The following is a 21,159-nucleotide window of genomic DNA, read 5'->3' as shown; positions in this document are numbered from 1 at the left end:
AGTGCTCAATTGAGGTTAAAACAGGAAGGGAACATTTTTCTTCCCACTTGAGAAACAGCCCCACCAGTTACCAAACTTAAGTGGCCTGGGCAGGATTTATACCATTGTGGACACAGATAGCCACACGTATCCACACAGCAAGCATGGATACATGTATCCATGGGCCTGATGCAGAAGCACAAGGAACACACTTCCTATGAACCCTTGGGCTTAGGCTTTGGAAGGAACTGGAATTTCATGTGAATCGACAGAGACTTGAAACCATCGGAGCTCAAGTAGCAATGGGAATATGAGCTCACTGGCATCCCCATGGTGGTGGGTTTAAGAGCCAGACATTACATGGATTATCTGAGAAGTAGGAACAATAAGTGCTTCATTCACCTCATAGTAGTAAGGACCAAATAAGGATTAGAAAATCTATGTGTTTTGCTCATGAAATGAAATGGAAATGGTATGAGAGAGAAGGAAAGAGAATTTGCCTAAATTACCAGATGAATTATCTGCATTAGTTATTTTTCATCTTTTTTGGGTCATAGACTCTTTTTTTTTCCCCCCTGTGGTGCTGGAGATTGAACCCAGGGCCCTGTGCATGTGAGGCAAGCACTCTACCAACTGAGCTCTATCCCCAGCCCAGGTCAGAGACTCTTAAGAATTCAGCAGACACTATAAACTCTGAGCTCAGGAAACTGACCTCTCCTCCCCTTCTCAGAACAAGCTACTTCTGCCCATTCTGGGATTTCTGTCCCCCACTGAAGACCTAGATCCTAGGCTAAGGAACCTGGGCTGCCATTAACATTGACCACTGCAACCATGTCTGCCACACTGGCATTTTTCTGTATGGAACAAATACTTGTCAAAGCCACCATCTGTAAAGGGGCCTCTTTTGATGTGATTCACTTGTCTTTTTTTATTAATTAAAAAATTGTTGTAATGAGTTATAAATGACAGTAGAATGCATTTTGACACATCAGACATAAATGGAGTATAACTTCTCATTCTTCTACTTGTCTTTTGGCCACAGCTCCAGTTTGGATGCTCATAATCAACCTCTTATTCATGGATGGCTGCAGAGTTCAGGGACATTTTCTTGAAGCAGCCTGTGTCTGGCATGTGTTGAAACTGAGACATCAATGTAAACATCAGCCTTCCTCCTACAGAAATCCTGACCTTCTAGATTCTCTTGGAAAGGACATCAGGAGAGCAGCCTGGTGTGGAAGGATCACCTGTTTTCCAGGGCTTTTGTAAGGATCAAATGAAATAATGCCTGGAAAAATGCTTTAAAAATTGAGAAATATTATACAGATTACATTATTACCACTGTCAAGACAAGCTAGAAGTAAAGAAAGTGGGTTTTTAAAAAATCTGATTTAATCTGATAAATAAAGGCCCCAGGTTGTGAGGCATGAAGAGCAGAAGAATATGGGAAGAGGGCCCATTCTATCTGTCTTTAAGTTCTGATTCTAGCTTTATACCCCATTCCCCAGGCAGAATCAGAAAGACGTTCAGCACTTGAACATTTCAAAGAAAGAACATCCGATTTGCTCTTTCTTCCTGAAAGGTCTGGAGCTCTGCTCAGTGTGACTCTACCACTACTCCTTCTCCATTTCTTAGCGATTTCCCAAGGCCTTGAAATAATGTTACATTTGATAAAGCTCAAGCAGCTCTAGGAAGGAAATGATCACACAAGGGTCAGGAATTCTTCTGAATAACACATGCTTCCGACCTTAGATCAGTTTTTTGTTTTTGTAGTTGGACAGAATGCCTTTATTTTATTAATTTATTTATATGTGGTGCTGAAGATCAAACCCAGTGCCTCACACATGCAAGGCAAGTGCTCTGCCACTGAGCTACAGCCCCAGCCCCTTGGAGAACTTTTTTAAAAAATCCATTAGCCTATGCCCAGAAAGCTACCTTGAGTCAGTCCAGCTGGAGTTTAGAGGACAAAAACCGCCTAATGTATTTCATGTGTGGACAAACACTGACACTCTAGCATTCATCAAGGAGAGCAGCTGCTGCAACTCTGCATGACAGGAGCAACTTGGAGGATGGGAAGTGCCCCATGAGTCAGTCAGTAACCTCTGTGGAGCCGGCCTTGGCTGTCCCAGGATGCAGCCATCAGTGGTGAGCTGGACTGCAACAGTGCTTCTGAATATCAAGACCAGCAAAGAACAGGTGGAGATGAAACAGACTTAACCTTCTTTTGCATTTGTGTGCAAGTAAAATCTTCATTTTTCAGTTCCTTAATTTTAGATAATAATCTTTTGAAAATGATCAAAAAAAATCCTACAAATGGAAGTTTACACATAATAAAATTGGGAACACTGTAAAAGATCTATTTTTCTCAAAGACATTTACAAACCAAAGATGAATAGTTCCCATTCCTGTGCAAACTGCTGGCAGAAATTTTTTCTTTAATAATAAAGAGTAAGAAACAACAACAAAAGTCATACCATCTAGCAGGGTGTCAAAGTGTATAGTTTGCAAGTATTCCTTCTCCCGCATAAAACCTTTGAGGGGAGTGGCCCAGCCTTCACTCAACACCTGGACCCACTGGAGATCCAGCTGCAAAACACAAACAACAGGTGAATATTTCCATAAATTCTGTTTCTCTGGCATCTGGTCCCAGGCAGTTCTTTCTTATTTAGTTGACTGGAGGAGGAGGGCTAAATCTTTTGTTAAGTGTTTCCACATATTGGGCTAACCTGTGATCTCAGGGTCAGATAGGCTTAGGTCTAGAATTTTCCTATGGAAGAGCCGTAAAAAGATTCCAAATTGAGATGATTTTTTTTTTTGGACACTCCAGCCTATAACTTTCATTGTAATATGCAACAGCTGAAATTTCAGTCTTCATTCATTATTCTCCACAAAAATCCTGGTTTGGCTGAATGTTTTTTTTTTTTTTTTACCACATGTACTTATTGGTCATTTGATTGAATTGAGCAAACTATTGAGTCTAAGATAAAGTCCAAAGTTACTAGCATGATCATGAAAGCCCTTCTGGCCCCTAGGACTCATGGAGGGACTTCTACCTCCTTCCACTCCAGCTGGGGATTCCTGGTCAACAATTCCAGACAACGTGTACGTGGTCTAAACACACAAGTGGTTTCAAGCCTGGGTTTTACCCATCCTCCTCTCCACTTTCAACTCCTATTCATCCTTTAAAACCCAGCCCATGGGTCATGGCTCTAAAACCTTTCCTATTTTCCCCATGACTGAAAGAATCAATCTGAAGTTGAAGTTCTCCGCCTCACAGATTGCTCTGTTTGGAACTATCATTCCACATCCCAGTTGTCATCATGTGTTTTCTTACCTGCTTGGTACTCGTGGTGCTCAGGATCTGTCTCACAGAGCTGGGGTTTTATTTATAAATTGGTCATGACTTTTTAGAATACTCTAAAAAGTCTTCATGAGCAGAAGCACGTTCCCCATTCACCTTGTCCCTTCTGAAACTCCAAAGTTTTAATAGGTAATAAATAGGTCCCCATGAAGACTTGATCACCTTGTGTGGACCAACTAAAACTGACCACACACAGGCCCTGTGTGGGGCAATTGCTGGGAATGCACCATATATCCTCCAGGTAGTAAAATCCTCCCCTCCGGCTGCAATGTCCCCAATGAAGGAGCAGCAGAGTAGAAAAGCCTAGAACATTCCCATCACTGGATATCAGGGCTACTTTCCGTTTTCTTCAAACTCCTTCTCAGTTGTCCATAAAGCACTTGCTTTCCAGACTGTTTCCTTAGCCACTGCTAACAAGTAGTTATGGGGATGCCTGCACTTGAAAATGACTGAAGGTAAATCACAGCTGTGTAAAACTGTCCCAGGCAAATATAGCTGACACTTTCCCAGCCTGCCCCCCTACATAGCTCTGATCAGCCGCCTTGTGGCAAGTCTTGGGGAAAGATTTGCTCAGAGAAGAGGTGGGAAAAAAATGACAAAAATGAAGTGTCCCTTACTCATACTTTCCTTTTTAACAAGAGTAACTGTAAATGAATTATAATGACAGATATTAAGCCTGATTCTCCTTTGGCCAGTCTGTACCCCTTACCTTGGTGATTGATAACGAAGGGAGATTCTCAGCCTCAGCCCGGACCTGATCGAGTTTGTTTTCTGGCACAAAGAGTTCATGGATGCCTCTGATTGTGGTATGGGGTACGATGTTCTGAAATGAAATGGAATCAGCCACAATTTCCAATGAAAACTACAGAAAAGAACGCTTTAGGAAAGAGGCCTAGATTGTCTTTCATGACTGAACTAAATTTAAAAAAAAAAAGAAAGAGAGAACCATGTGCCCACCTGTTCTTGTAGAAGTTCCACCACCTGCTGGACACAGTCGCTCACTGAAGACAAATTGGTTTTAAGCACACACTCAGGAGTTTCGGGCTTCTCATAATCAGAATCGATACCTGTAAATCCTGCAAGACATACAGGGGAAATCACATCTGTCCCAATGGAATAATTATTTTTTAATCATTAAGGCATAACCCATGTTGGAATAATATGTTAAACTGAGAGTTTGGATATAACAGAAAAGGTCAAACTACCATCCTTGACCTCTTGCCATAGGTAAGAAAATATACAGCTGTGTTTTCAATATGGAAAGCCCCAAATTATGAATAATATCTAGCAAAGTCCATGCCATCTACAGGTAATTAGAATTGTTATTTTTCCTTTTCTTTTTTTTTTTTTTAAGTACTGGATATTGAACCCAAGATTGCACAACTATTGAGCCACATCCTGAGTCCTTTTTAATTTGTATTTTGAGGCAGTGTATTGCAAATTTGCTGAGGCTAGCCTTCAACTGGTAATACTTCTGCCTCCTGAGTCATTGGATAATAGGCAGGTATCACCACACTGGGCTAGAATTGAAAACAGAAAAAGAAGGGAAAACTCTGAAATACCCCCCTTACATATGTATATCCATTTTATTTCTCTGAACTTGATTGCTTTCACAATTAGATGAGAGTTCTTGAAAGATAAAACTCCACATTTTAATAAACCTATGGACATATTCATATATTATGATCTGATAAAAAGTTGTGTATGTTATATGAAATTTTGGAAAACAGTTTGAAACTTCAGACAGATTCCTGAGGATGTAATCAGAGGATTGATAGGCTAAATAATTGGCAATGGAGCTTCTGGCTGGTTCTCATACTTTTTATTTTTTTTTTTAATTTTTGGTACTAGAGATTGAATCCAGGGGTACTTAATCACTGTGCCACACCCCCAGCCCTTTTAATTTTGAGACAGGGTCCTTCTAAGATGCTTAGGGCCTCACTAAGTTGCTGAGACTGGCTTTGAACTCTAGATCCTCCTGCCTCAGCCTCCTGTCTGGGATTACAGGGATTACATGTGTGCACCATCGCACCCAGCTGGGTCTCATACCTTTAATCTCCCCAGCTCGAGCCCGTTTGTAGAGGCCTTTTACATCTCTGCTTTCACAAATATTCAGAGGTGCATCTACAAATATCTCAAAGAATGGCAATCCTGCTGATTCGTGGATTTTACGGGCATTCTCACGATCCTGAAAAACAGAACATTTAAGAATGGAAAAAGAGGTTTGTTATGGTTTGTACACGTGCCCCAAATTTTATGTTGGAAACTGAATCCCTATATTCATATATTGATGATATTTGGATGGGGAGCCTTTAGGAGTAAGCTCTTGAGATAAGGTCATCAGGAAAGAGCCCCCACAATGGGACTACATGACACACATGTTCTGTCTCACCGCCATGTAATAGCCCTCCACTATGTTATAATGCAGCCAGAAGGCCCTAACCAGATGCTGAGCAGATGCTGGTGCCATGTTCTAGACTTTCTTAGCCTCCTAAATTATGAGCCAAACAAACATCTACCCTTTATAAAATATCCAATCTGCAGTATTTTGTTACAACAGAAAATGAATTAAGACAAAATTTCACAATGAAATTCTTTGTCACAAAACAAAATGAATGCTCTGGCATTTGGTAGCCTTGAGATAACACCAGGCTATGGAGTCCTTTAGAGAGTCCAGAAATGTCACTCTGGTAAACACAGCTCTCTCAAGAAATTTCAGAGCAAAACAGCCCCTCTTAGCAAGAAGGCACTGGCAACATGAGCATATTCCATCCAAAGGATGTACTCAAAGCACATAGCACATTACCCATCGCTCCTAGGAATTTCTAGTTTTAAATCATGAAGAGTGACACTCTACCTCAGCAATATGCACATCAAACACACACAATCCGAAGCTTTGTAGTGAGCTGTTCTTTTCTTTAGCAAGCTAAACATTCTTTTCCATCAACTGAAATTACAGAGTCTTAAGAGTTTTGCTTGTTTAACTTTCTCTTCCTGTCAACTCTGACCAATGTCCTTTATAATTGTGAACATGAGAGAGTTTAGGTCAACTGGGGCCTTGGCGTCTGGAAATGAAGGAACTCTCTTTACATAAGCAATTGTAAATAGAGGAAATGAGAGAGCATGGGGGGAGAGGAAGAAATGGTGGGTAAGTTGAAAATAAAATATTCGGCTCTCCCTTCAGCTCCACCAAACCCCTGTCCTCAGCAGTTGGAGAGCACTCAGACTGTGTGTGAGAGTTGTGCCCAGACCTGAATCTTTTTACCTTTGCAAATGGAGAGATGAAGCTGGTAATGCAAACCAGACCAGCATCAGCAAACAGCTTAGCCACCTCAGCAATCCGGCGGATGTTTTCTTCTCGGTCCCCAGGCGAGAACCCCAGGTTCTTGTTAAGGCCATGACGGACATTGTCCCCATCCAGGGAATAGCATGGGATGGCATGGGAGACGAGGTACTCTTCCAGAGCGAAACTTATTGTTGTTTTTCCAGCACCAGAGAGACCTTTCACCAGAATAAGCAAGACAGACTAGTGTTGTCCTGGATTGTTAAAGATGATAACTTCTGAACCAATCTGACATTTTTGTTTTTTTGTGGTGCTGGGGATTGAACCCAGGGCCTTATCTATGTGAGGAAAGTACTCTACCAACTGAGCTATATCCCAGCCCCCTAATCTGGCACTTTTATAGGTACCTAAAACCTTTGTTACAATATTTGATTGATCTTAAATTAAAATCATTAAAGTCTAAAAAGAGTATAGTTTATTAAAAGCCAAGTACTTGCATCTATCTCAAAATTTGACATAACTCTTTGTCCACTATTAGGATTAGGATTTCATAGAAAGTGGGGTTTATAAAATAGAGACCTGAGGGCTACATACGATCCTTGGTGTGTTCTTTTGCCTACAGGAAAAACAGGATTTTCTAATTCTGTTTTCAAGATTAGAAAATTGTGCATATAAACCCAGATTCTGGATTCTTTTGAAAAGCGGAAGATACTACACAGTGGTCTTATCTTCCCTCATATGGGAGCAATTAGTCAGAGAGGAGGGGGACAGACAGCCGCTAGAGAATGGCAGGCCCACCTCCCTTGCAAATGTCACTGAATATCCATCTGACACAAGAGCCCATATGCTGCCAGATTTTTCCAAAATGATTCTCAAAACACAAAAATGGAGAGTCACCTTGAGTTAGGCTGCAGAAGGATTTAGAGCTCTTAGGAATATTTATAATCAGAGATTTAAAGCTTTGTAGGGTCTTTATGTGACAACAGAGTTACCAGGGGCCTTCCATCATGCTGTCAAAGCACAATGATTTTATAATTTCCAGATAAGGGAGAACACAGGGATAAAGAGGAAAACGCAATCTGAATCACCCTGCACTCTAAAAATTCACTTGTCCTAAAGATCTTAGAACCTGAAGAATATTCCATGGTGCTAAGCCACTGTCAGACGACGCCCAGCATGGAAAAGGAAAAGTTGAGAGGGAAGAAGAAAAGGGCAAGAGGTTAACACAGAGAAGACAGCAGAAGGAAAGAGCAAAAGGTAGAAAAAACGAGAGCAAGGCAGGGACGAAGGTCTAAGAGGAAGGGAAACTTCAATGGAAAAAAAAAAGATAATAGATAAACTGTTTTCAGATATTTTCTTATGTTTCGAAGTCATGCTGTTGGCTTTGACAGAGGATCATTAGAAGAAATAGCTACATGAAGAATGTGTTGTCAGTCTTTGCTAAATCATTGTTGAATGTGTTCTCTACAAGTATGTTATTGGGTTTCAAATAAACACTTAGATGATAAATGCTTAGAGTCAATGCAGGGTTATGGGGTAGGAGAAAAGGGAATCTTGAATATCTCGTATGTTCTTTCATATCAGAAAAATGAGAGAAATAGATTTCCTTCCATTTTTCTTCAGCTCTCAGAAAACAAAGAGCTAATTCACAATAACTGTATTTAACTAGACTGTTGCTCTATTTATTTTTAATATACTGGGAAACACTATATACTAAGAGTTTTACCATGGGTCAGGCACTACACTAAGTACAGTGATACCTCATTTCATATAGTTCTCCCAAACCTCCATAGATAGGTAACTAATCTTTTTTTTTTTTCAGGTAACTAATCTTTATTCTCACTTTACAAACAAGGAAATTGAGGCTTAGAGAAATTCACTGGCTAATGTAGGTTGAGTGAGAGTTCAAATCTGAATTTTTGGATTTGAAGTATATGGTTTCTTCTGGTCTGCCTGGTCAATAACCTACTTCTGAAACATAAGAATAAAAAAAAACAAGCTAGGAAAAGGTGATTTTTTTTTTTTTTTTTTTTACTGAACCCAGAGTTGCTTTACCACTGAGCTATATCCCCAACCCTTTTTAGTTTTTGAGACAGGGTCTTGCTAAGTTACTGAGGGTCTCACTAAATGGCTGAGGAGGGTCTCAAACTTGTGATCCTCCTGCTTCAGTTTCCAGAGTGGCTGGGTTTACAGGCATCTGCCACTGTGCCCAGTGTGATTTTTAATTTATTCTTATTTTTATGTTTTTGGTCCATTTTATTTTATTTCCCACCTTTTTTTTAAATTGGTGCATTATAGTTGTACATGCCTGCATGATTTTCCTAAAGAATAAAATAAGAAAGAGAAAATATATCCTTTTAATGCTTTTCCCCTCTCCTACCTTTTAAAATTTTTTTTCTTTTCAAGGGAATGTCACATTAGAGGAGTGGGCTTTGTGTGGATGTTCCAACACAAAAACACAAAGGTTGTTTCCACAACTGTATCTACTGCTACAAGTGGTGTCTCCTAAGGGAGTTGAGGGGGCAGCAAAGGGTCCATGAAGGGGAGCTCTGAGCACCTGCCTGGAGCAAGCCCCCCTGCCCATTGCCCTTCCTTACGCTAGAGGCTGGGGAAGCTGCTTCCATGCAGAGCACCGGAATGAAGAAGCAGGACACCAAAGGTACCAGGATATAAAAAAGTGAAAAAGATAAGAAGAACAAGGCTGGTGTGGAGAGGAAAGGGAAATGACTAGAATAGCAGAAACCAACCAACCAACAACAACAACAACAAGACAGAGGTAAGGCAGGTCCCTGCCCTCCAGATTCTTTAGAATACATTGGCTACTCTCACTCAACCTGCATTAGCCAGTGAATTTCTCTAAGCCTCAATTTCCTTGTTTGTAAAGTGAGAATAAAGATTAGTTACCTGGAAAAGAAGAAGGAGGAAGAGGAGGAGGAGGAGGAGGAGGAGGAGGAGGAGGAGGAAAAAGATTAGTTACCTGTCTTATGGAGGTTGGGAGAATTTATGGATTATAAAACTAATCTAAAACAGAACAGCAGTTACATCTGGGATGATTATGAGCACACCCATAATCCCATTCAGTAAAACATTTACTGAAAAGCTATGTGTATGAAATGATTTTTTTTTTTTTCCTTTTGAGTCCAGGCTACTTAAAACTCGTCTCCCACTGTGTATGGTGGTGCATGATATAATCCCAGGGACTCCAGAGGCCGAGGCAAGAGGATTGCAAGTTTGAGGCCAGCTTTAGCAATTTAGAGTGATCTTGTTTCAAAATAAAAAGGGCTGGGAATATGGCTCGGTGATAGAACACGGCTGAGTTCAATCCCCAGGATCAAGAAAAAAGAAAAAAGAAAAAAAAAGCCTCAGTTCTAGGCAACAATTCTCTCTGTTGTACTCAGAGTGTGAGGGTCTTGGGAGTCTTAGGTCCTGAGCCCAGTTCTTTCACTAATCCTTAGCGTTGGCATTCTGTGACGATAAAAACATGAGAAAAGGAAGATTCACTGGGTCACCTGGGTGGGAGCTAGTGACTTCTATTGTTTCCACAGACAAAGGGCACTCCTCAGCTGGTGGAAATCTAGTGTCCTTACATTTGCTCTCTTGTTTGTTTAAGTGAAACAGTCCCCTCAAATATCAGAACATCGGAAAACAGAAAGACTATCTCTAATCATCCCACACCTGATGGGCCAGTAAATCCTTGGTGTCAAGTTAGAAAAGCCCCATTCATAACTGCCAGCCAATGCTGCGATGAATGTGAGGAGTATTGAATTTCTTGGAGTTGAGCAAGGGTGTCATAATCCACTTGTCCCACCCTGTCCTGTCAGAAAACTGACAACTTAAGACTTCCCACTTCTGGATCAGATGTTATTTCTAGAGTCAGGCCTTGACTCTCTTTTCACTGATGAGAGAATTAGGAGTAACACCCAGGCTTTCTACTACAGCTCTCAGCCTCTTTCTAAGGTTAAAAATAAGCACATACGGAGTGCAAGATGTTACACTAATTTCCTTAAAAGTGTGTGCCACATTTCAATTTCAAAAATATATCTATATAGCTAGGCAGTGGCACACACCTGTAATCCCAGCAGCTTGGGAGGATGAGGCCAGAGGATTGCAAGTTCAAAGCCAACCTCAGTAATTTAGTGAGACCCTGACTCTAAATAAAATACAAAAAGGGCTGGGGGTGTGGCTCAGTGGTTAAGTGCCCCTGAGTTCAATCCCCAGTATACACACACACACACACACACACACACACACACACACACACACACGATATGTATGTCCATACCTGTTAGCCACACGGTACATCCTCGGAATCCACCCCTTGTTCCAACCACCTGTCCTCTCTTATTCCTACTGACGTGGTGGGCCTGATACACTACATTGGTAGATTTCTGTTGGTTGTCCTACAAAAAAGACAAGGTCAAACACAAAATTGGATTAATAAAATACATATTCTTCACCAGAACAATAAATATCCATTTAAAAATTTAATTCAAAACCGATATATGTAATGTCTACAAAACATTTTTTGAAAAAGACTCACCCTTGTCCTTCCTCATATTTTTTTTCCATTTCTGCAGATTAACCCTGAGACATTAGCCACATATGTATATTTTTCAGAGCTGTGAGTATACACACATAATTTCTTTATCTGTTCTTTTCTGTTAATGTAATTCATAAGAATTTGGTTTCCTGAAAATAATGAGTTTTTAAAATTTATTTTTAAATATCAATCTTAAATTAGTAGATAATGTTTCATTGGTTCATGCAACACAACCTGATAAATAACTAATAAAATTATAGTGTAATAACAGATTACATTCATATACTTCGCCAACCTTATCTTTCTTTTATATCTGGAAACAGAGTTACCATTATTAATTCTATCAATTTACAAACCAATAATACTACCTTTAGAATAGTGAGAAATAGAAAGCACAGTGGTCCATTTTCAGAATACAGTATTCAGCCTTAGCTGGATCCAATTATAGTCATTTTACTGATAGCCCTTCCCTTTGTCTGCCCCAATTTTAAACTTAGCATAGATGGTAACCCCGAACTCCTCATACCCAGGCAAAGGGCAGCCTGCCTTAGGGGTAAAAGCCAGCAGGGCCACCTAGCAGCCGGTTTCCTAGAAAGCCCTTCAGGCAGTAGTAAGTTTGCCTGGCCCACCCAACTCTCCAGCAAGTTTGATTTCTTGGGCACCTGGTATTTCTGGCGTTATCCATCACAATCCCTTCAGAATATAATTCAAATTAGACTGTTCTGATGCTAAATAGCAGTTCTCCCCAGGGAGGTGAGGAGACATCACAGGACTGTGATTCCAGGACATTTAGTTATGCACCTGGGGTGGTGACTAGGGATATGTCTTTGTTTCTATAGATGCCTGGCCTCCCCAAATCCAATCAGCTTGAATGGAGAACATCCTAAACACTCCAGCTGGGGGCATGCTGGGGTGGCTGGTGGAGCCCTGTGGTGGAGCCAGGGAGAGGCTCAGGGTTAACGTCAGCCCCAGACAGCAGTGAGCAGGTCAGAGGTTAGTCCCTGAGCACACAGGGCTACTTTCTCACAAGAACTAAACTTTGCTTCCACTCTCCCCTGGGTCAATGTACAAGTCTTTCAAAACCCCAGCAGAAATTCAAATGTACCAGTTATGAGACTTGGGGGAAATTCAAACACCAAATGTTTTGGTTGGGCTAAAAATCAGCCTACTGAGGGAACAAACTATCTGATCCTGATTCTAAATTCTGATTTGAGGTCAGAGGTCTTTCCACGTGAAATGATTGTTCAATTCTTTCCCTGTGTTTAAAAACGGGGTTGTCAGTTGGGTGTGATGGAGCATTCCCATCATCCCAGAAGCTTGGTCGGGTGAGACAAGAGGATCAAAAGTCCAAAGCCAGCCTCAGGAATTTAGCAAGGCCCTGTCTCTAAATAAAATATAAAAAAGGACTGGGGATGTGGCTCAGGGGTTAAGCGCACCTGAGTTCAATCCCCAGTAAAAAAATAAATTAAAAAATTGGATCGTCTTTATTATTCAGTTGCAGATGTTCTTTATAGACCTTTCTATAGTGTGTGTGTGTGTGTGTGTGTGTGTGTGTGTGTGTGTAAGCTTCCGCCTCCCCTAAGGAGTAGGGCTGAGTATTTGATCATCTTCTCTTCTATCCAAATGATGCTGGGGACTCAGTACTACATTCCCAGCTCCTATAGTTGCCCCTGGCATATAGTAGGAACTCAATAAACATTTACTGAATCAATGAATGAATGAATGAACTGATTTTTGGACCTGATATTCAGATTAAATGTTCTTGAATTTAATCGTTTTTAGGAAAAATGGCACAAGGAAATAGAAAAAAGTGGAAAGCTAAATGTTAATATCTTGACTAGTAAACACTTGGCTAGTAAGCATGCATGAAATGCTTCATGTCATTGGTCATCAGAGAAAGGCAAATGAAAACTTAAATGAGATGCCACTGATAACATTTAATGGCAGCAAGGCCATGTCCTCATATATTTGATGGTGGAGGTATATAGGGGTACAACATCCTGTAACTACACCTGATAGTTTCTTTCAGAACAAAACATTTACCTCCCCTATGATTATCTATTCAAGAGAAAGGAAAACACATTTCCATAAAAAGACTTGTGCAAGAATATTCTTAGAATATTCTTATGCAAGAATATTCCAGACTAAAGACTGAAAATGGTCAATTGTCCAGCAATAAAAAAAAATAGATACTCCCAAACTCCCCCAAAATATAAAAAGCAAAAATTCAACCTCAAATTGAAAAAGATGCAGAGTGGAATAGTATTTTTCAATCAAAAGGAATGGACTGCTGATACAGACAACAGGGATGATAATGAATGGAAAACATTATGCTGAGCCAATAAAACTTTACAGAAAAACTACATTTGCATGATTCCATTCACCTCAAGTTCCAAAACAGGGAAAACTAATCTAAGACAGAACAGCAGTTACATCTGGGATGATGTCACAGCAGTTATATCAAGTTTTATGTCTTGATAAGGATTTGAGGCACAGGGGCATTAGCATTTGTAAGAATCCGTTGCAGGTAGGCTTAAGGTGTGTATTTTATAGTGTATAAAATTTACCACAGGCACAAAAAGAGCCATTATAAAAGTAAGCTGCTGGGTGCCGTGGCACAGGCCTGTAATCCCAGCACCTTGGAAGGCTGAGGCAGGAGGATCAACAGCCTTAGTATAATCAAGGCACTAAGCAACTCGGGTGAGACCTTGTCTTTAAATAAAATAAAAGATAGGGCTGGAGATATGGTTCAGTGGCTGAGTGTCCCTGAATTCAATCCCAAGTACCATTCACCCCCAAAGAAGTAAGCAAACAAGCAAACAAAAAAAGCCATAATAGTATTTCAAATAGTAGAGTTAACTGGTTCAACATGGCTGCACTTATAGAAAGGGTCTGGGATCCCAAACTCGGCATATTAGACTAAAAGACTACTGCTACTGCCCACTTGTGATGTGAACCCCATCAATGTTTAATTTGTTTACAGAGATTGGGTTCCGTTTTCTCTCTTTTGACAGTTTTTCTTTTCTATAATAAGCAGTGATCTAGAATAAACCCAGGCTCTGCTAATCTGCGAACTCTGTTATGATTTTATTAAATGCCATCCTAACAAGCTTTTTTTAATATACTTATTTTTTAATTGTAGTTGGACACAATACCTTTATTTTATTTATTTATTTTTATGTGGTGTTGAGGACCAAACCCAGGGACTCTCACGAGCTAGGCAAGTGCTTACCACTGAGCCACAACCCCAGCCCCCTAACAAGCTTTTTGTTTTTTAAAAATAGTTCACAATTTACCAAAATGAACTCCTCCTCATCACAGGTTTTTATACAAATTTCTATCGCCGAAGCAATATTTAAACAAATAAAATATTTTTAGGTCACCAGGTACTGGGGTCTTTTGGTTCAGCAAGATATTTTGCTTCTTATTTATTTCAAAGTCACCCTTGATGTTTTGCAAAAGGCAAACTAATAAAATAAAAGCAGATGTTTTAAATGATATTTGAACTGCAAAGGGGGCAGGGCAGCCAAAAACTTTTCCTTGCTGAAAGCGTTACACTCCTCTAAAAAGCATATGGTGTTCTAAACTTTGGAAAGAAAGTGGCTGTCAGAAAAAGGATCGTCTACAGAAAATAAAACACATGTTGAAGGAAAAAAATGCCTGCCTCTCTGCATGGTCCTAGGAGCACCCAGACATCCTTAGCACCTTGACTAACACACACTCAGCAGAAAGTAGCCCAGAAACCACAACGCTATCGTCGTACTTCTATGCTGGGTCCCCAAGAAAAACCTTGCAAAAATCCCTACTTTCTTCCAGGTCTCTCCCCCACCACATGCACAGGAGTGGCAAGAGCATGGGTTTTAGAATCAAGCAAACTTAAGATTTGTGCCCACTTCACAGCCTTCTGAGGCACTTGATTGACCAGATTAACATCCCTGATCCCCATTTATTTCTCTGAAAAATAAGAATAACAATACTTTCCTCTTGGGGTTGCTGCAAGGATTAAACAAGATAATTATTTGAATAAAATGGCAAAGAAAATACCAGACACACAGTGGGATGTAGAATCTAAAAGTACCAGATGGTATTTAATCTGGAGAAATAATAGTAATTTAGGTCTAAATCATCCAGATTTAGAAGGGTTCTGGGGATTTGGGTTCTCTCTAAGGGAAGTCTGGGGAAGTGGGCTCATGATCAAATCAGCCAGTGGACAGGACTTTGTATGGGGGGGTGAATCTTTCTCTCACACGTGCACACACCCCACAGATACACACACATATGATGTCACTGTCATCATTGCTGCCCTGATGACTTAAGTCCAGCCAGGAAGTACCCACGCTGACATGCACCAGTTTGAAGCCTCCTCTTTCTAACCCCAAACTTACTGCCCTTATTCTGGCTGTCTTGGAATCATGAACACTTTTTAACCAGGAAGGAGAATGGCCTTTGCCCCAGGTCAGTAGTGTCTGGGCCATGTCACCAAGCCCAGGGTTTCAGTGAGTTTCTCTGCTGGATCCGCCCTCGGCTCCCAAGTGCCAAAGCAGCTTCTGGAACTCAGGGTGAGGCGCCCTGGGTCATGGCAGAGAGCCTCAGCCTTTACTTGAAAAGAACAATCTGGGTGAAAGACTTCAGATGGCTTTGGGGTGGGACGGGACATGCTCACAGACAACTCCAAGTCACATCACAGTTAAGCCCGTCCTGAAAGAGAGAGCCTCGAGGGAATGAGGAAGCTAGAAAGCACACGTCAGGGTGCAGAGGAGTTTTCGCTTTTGTTTCTGGGTCGTGCATATCTTTAGTAAAAATGAGCAAGTATATTTGAATTCCCTCTGTACCCTGCCACTTCCCTCACGACGCAAACAAACCCACTTTACCTTTCTAATTAGAGCCAATTTGCCCTCTTTGAACTTGGGGCTGGCTGCTGCTGCACTGTTTCACTGTTCCCTTGCTGATTAAAAGTGTTCCCTCAAGGAGTCTGAGAGCATTGACCTTTTCCTGGGGGCACCACTCCAGGGTGAGGGTTTGAAGATCCTGCCTGTACAGAAACAGGCTCTGCTGCTGGCCTGCGGACCCGGGTCAAGGCATTTGTACCTAATGGGGACTACAGGGGTCACGCTGGACTGGGAGTAAAGTGCTCCAAGGAGGTAGCCACGGCGGCTATCCGAGGGGCCATCATCTTGGCCAAGCTCTCCATTGTTCCTGTGTGGAGAGGCTACTGGGGGATCAAGAGTGGCAAGCCCCCACACTGTCCCTTACAAGGTGACAAGATGTTGGGGTTCTGTGATGGTACAGCTCAACCCTGCCCCCAGAGGTACTGGCATTGTCTCAGCTCCTGTGCCCAGAAGCTGCTGCTGATGGCTGGTATTGATGACTGCTCCACTTCTGCCAGGGGCTGCACTGCCACCTTGCCACCTCTGCCAAGGCCACCTCTGATGCCATCTCCAAGACATACAGCTGTTTGACCCCGATCTCTGGAAAGAGACTGTGCTCACCAAGTCTCCCTATCAGGAATTCACTGACCATCTTGTGAAAACCCACACCAAAGTCTCTGTATAGAGGACCCAGGCTCCAGCTGTGGCTACAACATAGGGTTTTTATACAAAATGATAATAATAATAATAATAATAATAATAATAATAATGTGAATGAAACCTGGTTTTTTAAAAAAAGTGTTCCATCTTCCCCATCCCCATCCTCATCATTTCAAGGTCCATTTTCAGAAAGAAGCAACCTCAACTATTGCCCTATCAAGTCCATAGTAGAAGCTACACTTTCACATGTATTCTCTCTCTCTCTCTCTCTCTCTCTCTCTCTCTCTCTCTCTCTCTCTCTTGCACAAAACCTGGAAGTTAGGGAGGCTGGGCTTTGTGATCCATTTACAGATCTGAAAACAACTGCTTAGAATCAGGGATGTGGATGAGCAGACACCTGGACGCTAGAAGATCCAGGTGGGTTTATGTCCAGGTCTTCCTCCTGACTAGACAGGCTCAGCTCTCTGATCTGAGTTATAGTTCCTTGTTAAGGATTAAATGAGATACTGCATATTAAGACTTTTGATACTACATTAAAATGTTAAGAATTAAAAAATCATTCTCACTTGATTTTTATGACTTAATATGTGTAGCTATGAATATTTTTAAGAATTTTTCCCCTTTCAGATTTTTTTCCTGAGGATGTATAATGCAAAGTATATGACTGCATATCAAGAATGATGAACCATTGTATAGTTCTCATTATATAGAGCCGGTTCATTTTCCAGGGAGACAAACCAAGTTACCAATCTACCTTTTTATACCTATTTCTAAATAGTCCAATTACTTTGCTGTGTTTGCATTTTTACCATTTTTCCCCCAGGTTGATTTGTATTCATTTAGTTACTTCTACAAATATGCAGTTTAGTTTTTCCCTGTAATAAGTTATTTGTAACTTTTATGGTTTTTTTTTGTTTTTTTTTTGTTTGTTTTTGGTATTAGGTATTGAACCCAGTGGCACTTTAACACTGGGCTTCATCCCCCACTCAGTTTTTTAACTTTTTATTCTGAGACAGGGCCTTACAAAGTTTCTGAGAGTCACTATGCTGCTGAGGCTGGCCTTAAAATTGTAATCCTCCTGTCTTAGCCTCCTGAAATACTGGTATTGCAGATGTGCACCATCATGCCTTGCTTAATTTTTTTAATACATGTAAAATGTGCTTAAATGGTTCAATTTTATGTCTTTTCTATAATTATCTCCAGTGATCTCAAATATATTACAACTCATTTTTTTTACTTTGAACGTATTTTAAAATTTTGATTTTTTTTTTTCAGAATTCTTATGTGTGCATGTATATATTTTTTTGTAGTTCTAGGGAGTAAAACCAGGACCTCACCCATGCTAGGCAAATGTTCTACTCCTGAGCTATACCCCCAATCCTTTATATATTTATAATAAAGAAATTTTCTGCTTTAGTGTAAATACCTATGGTTCTGATGGTTGTCATTTTATAATATGCTTTTATACCTTGAAGATTGAAAAGCTCATTCATCTTAAAAAAAACTTTTCCTTTTTAGTTTTTTCTAAAATGACATGCTCTCGTTGAAATAAAATTACACAACTTCTGTTGAGAACATGCAATGCTTCATTGTGAGTGTCTTTGCTAGACTCTTTAATTCTCAAAGAAGCCCAACATCATAATATAGAAAAAGCAGTCATTGTCCAAGATGTTCATAGCAGTATTATCTAAAACTGTGAAATCAGAAACAATAAACATGTCCATCAATTAACTACATTATAGCACATCCATATGATGACCATGAGCATCTATATTTATTGACCTAAAAATACATCTTGATTTATACCCAAGTGAGAAAACAATTTACAAGTCAAGTAAACATACATACTTATATGCATAAGGCTATGTTGAAAAAAGTCAGGAAACCAAGGACAAAATTGTAATAATAATAACCATCTTGGGGGTTGGGTAATTTGGGGAAATTATTTTCCATCCTGTCTCCATATTCTGATTTTTTCAATGTTAATTTATTCAATGAAAATAAATACATTTTTAAAATACAAAGGCTTTCTCAACCAGAGATGGATGAGACCAAAATGATAAGATTCTTTTTTTTTATTATTTATTTTTAGTTATTGGTGGACACAACATCTTTGTTTGTATGTGGTGCTGAGGATCGAACCCAGGCCTCACGCATGCCAGGTGAGCGCGCTACCGCTTGAGCCACATCCCCAGCCCCAATGATAAGATTCTTGATGCCCAAGGGATGACAGATACGTGGACACAAGCCATCCTGAGGTAAGTTACAGCCAACACGAAAATCTCCAAACCAAAACCAGACAGACAACAAACCAGCCACCTAATATCCTGACACCTCGAGACAACTTTGAGACAGCCAGTCCCTCTGAAATGTCTAATGATGTTTAGTGAGCTCTCCACTGATCACCTTTCAAGCATTTTCCATTGAACTTGATCATGATGGTGACCATCTCCATTATTTAGTTACTTCATCCAGAGGAAAAATGGGGAAGATGCAGCAGCTTTTAGAAACTAATGAGGAATGGGGTTCCATCTTCCATATATTCTCCATAACAAGGCCCTCACTCTTCACCTGCAGAGTCTGAGTTTGTTTCGTAACCTCCTAGGAACCTCCCAAGGAAGGCATTCTGACAGTGTTAATGAAGTGGCAGCAAGACATCACAAAGGTCATTTTGCTCAACTTCGAGGCAATCACCACCAATAAACATGTAAGGTTTAAGGTTCAATTCTACTTTTTTAGTTTTTAGTAGAGAGGGAAGTAGGTTTTTATTTGTTTTGTTGCTTTTTTATTTGGGTACTAGAGTTTGAACCAGGGGCACTTAACTACAGAGCCACATCCCCAGCCCTTTTTAAAAATTTTTATGAGACAAGGTCTCCTTAAATTGCTTAGGGCCTTCCTGTGTTGCTGAAGCTGGCTTCGAACTTGCAATCCTCCTGCCTCAGCCTCCCAAGTCACTGGGATTACAGCCAAACACCACTATGCCCAGCAAGAGGGAAGTTTTAAAAGAAGTGTCACTAAATTTGAAAACATACTTTGAAAAGAAGTTTATCTTAAAGAAAACATGGTTTTACTTTTTTTTTAAAAAAAAAATATTTAGTTTTTAGTTCTCGGCGGACACAACATCTTTGTTTGTATGTGGTGCTGAGGATCGAACCCGGGCCGCACGCATGCCAGGCGAGCGCACTACCGCTTGAGCCACATCCCCAGCCCTATTGTGCCCTTTCAAATGTCTACTTCTTCCTTCCTGGTCTTTGCCTGTTCTTTGTTTAAGAAAACATGGTTTTAAAATCGTTTGTGTAAAGAGAGATTATGAGTAAAGCATGCTAAATCCAACTCTGTGAACGCAGTTTTTACAATACAGTGTATTTATTAGCTGTGTTGGCTTTCCATAAGTATGACAAAATATCCGAAATAATCAATTTATGGGAGGAAAGTTTTATTTTGGTTCATGGTTTCAGAGGCTTTAGTCCATGGTTGCTTGGTCCTGTGGCCTTTGGGTCTGTGACATCACACTATACCATGGCAGAAGCACACGTTGGAGGAGGACTATTTACTTCACGGAGGCCAGGAAGGAGGTGGGGAGGGCCAGGCTCCCAAGGGCACACCCCCAATGACCTCACTTCCCTCAAATGGGCTCCACCTGTTAAAGGTTCCACCACCTCCCAACAGTGTCACAGGCTAGGAACCAAGTGTTTAGCACATGGGCCTTTGGCAGGCATTTCAGATCCAAACAATATCATTACTTATCCTGATAAAAAATAACCTCCTAAACCCACCAACCCTCCAGGGTTACATTTGTGTTAACCTATTCTTGAGTTACAAAGGAAATAACCACATGAGGTAGCCAGGGCAAAAGGCCAGCTGTGACAATTGAGATAAAAGAATTGACAACTTTCTTAGAAGAACAAATCGAATCATCTTCCAAAATAGTTATTGGACCGTACAAAAATTGTTCAAATCTGGAATTTATAAATTAAAATTGTGATCACATTGAGGAAGTTTTAGGATGGATATAAATTTTCTTCAGGACAAAAACTTATCACTGTCAACAATTCCTACCAAGGAAAGTTCTGCCAAGTAGATTAATGCTGAGAATGAGAGAACCATTTTTAAAAATACACCACAACTAAGTTGATTCAATTTTTCAAAGCTACCACTAGGAAATAAATCACAGGCTGATATTAAATGGATAAAAATTTGAATACTGTGAAAAAATGGCAGCCAAATATATATATATATATATATATATATATATATATATATATATATATATATATATGAATGATTAAGGGGTATCTTGAAAAATTAATATCTTTTTAAAAATCCCATGTAGATTTTTATAGTATTTGAAAAAGCATCTGAAAAACATATATATAGTTGAAAAAAATATATATATATACTGTTGAAAAATCCTGGATGGCAATACAGTTTGTAAGCATCATTCACACATTTGCCAAGAAAAGTAAAGGAG

General features: G+C 40.2%; 1 protein-coding gene and 1 pseudogene across 2 annotated transcripts in view; one reads left to right on the top strand and one right to left on the bottom strand.

The window, feature by feature from the left end:
* PAPSS2 (3'-phosphoadenosine 5'-phosphosulfate synthase 2) overlaps positions 1–21,159 on the bottom strand; it is a 91,502-nt gene that overhangs the window by 33,022 nt on the left and 37,321 nt on the right. The window contains exons 2-7 of the mRNA XM_081267562.1: positions 10,903–11,020; positions 6,603–6,838; positions 5,387–5,525; positions 4,295–4,413; positions 4,047–4,160; positions 2,451–2,562 (exon numbers count right to left, since the gene is read on the bottom strand). Of these exons, the coding sequence (XP_081123688.1) occupies positions 2,451–2,562; positions 4,047–4,160; positions 4,295–4,413; positions 5,387–5,525; positions 6,603–6,838; positions 10,903–11,020 (838 nt within the window). The remainder of the gene's footprint in view (positions 1–2,450; positions 2,563–4,046; positions 4,161–4,294; positions 4,414–5,386; positions 5,526–6,602; positions 6,839–10,902; positions 11,021–21,159) is intronic.
* On the top strand, positions 13,604–16,676 carry LOC308634039 (small ribosomal subunit protein uS5-like; annotated as a pseudogene). The gene is made up of 2 exons: positions 13,604–13,687; positions 16,117–16,676. The product of its transcript is annotated as a small ribosomal subunit protein uS5-like (transcript).

The sequence above is a fragment of the Spermophilus citellus genome (genome assembly GCF_964194105.1).
Source record: "Spermophilus citellus genome assembly, chromosome: 15".
NCBI classification, from domain to species: domain Eukaryota; kingdom Metazoa; phylum Chordata; class Mammalia; order Rodentia; family Sciuridae; genus Spermophilus; species Spermophilus citellus.
Note: the sequence above shows the minus strand (reverse complement) of the source record. Positions and strands in the feature narration are given on the sequence as shown.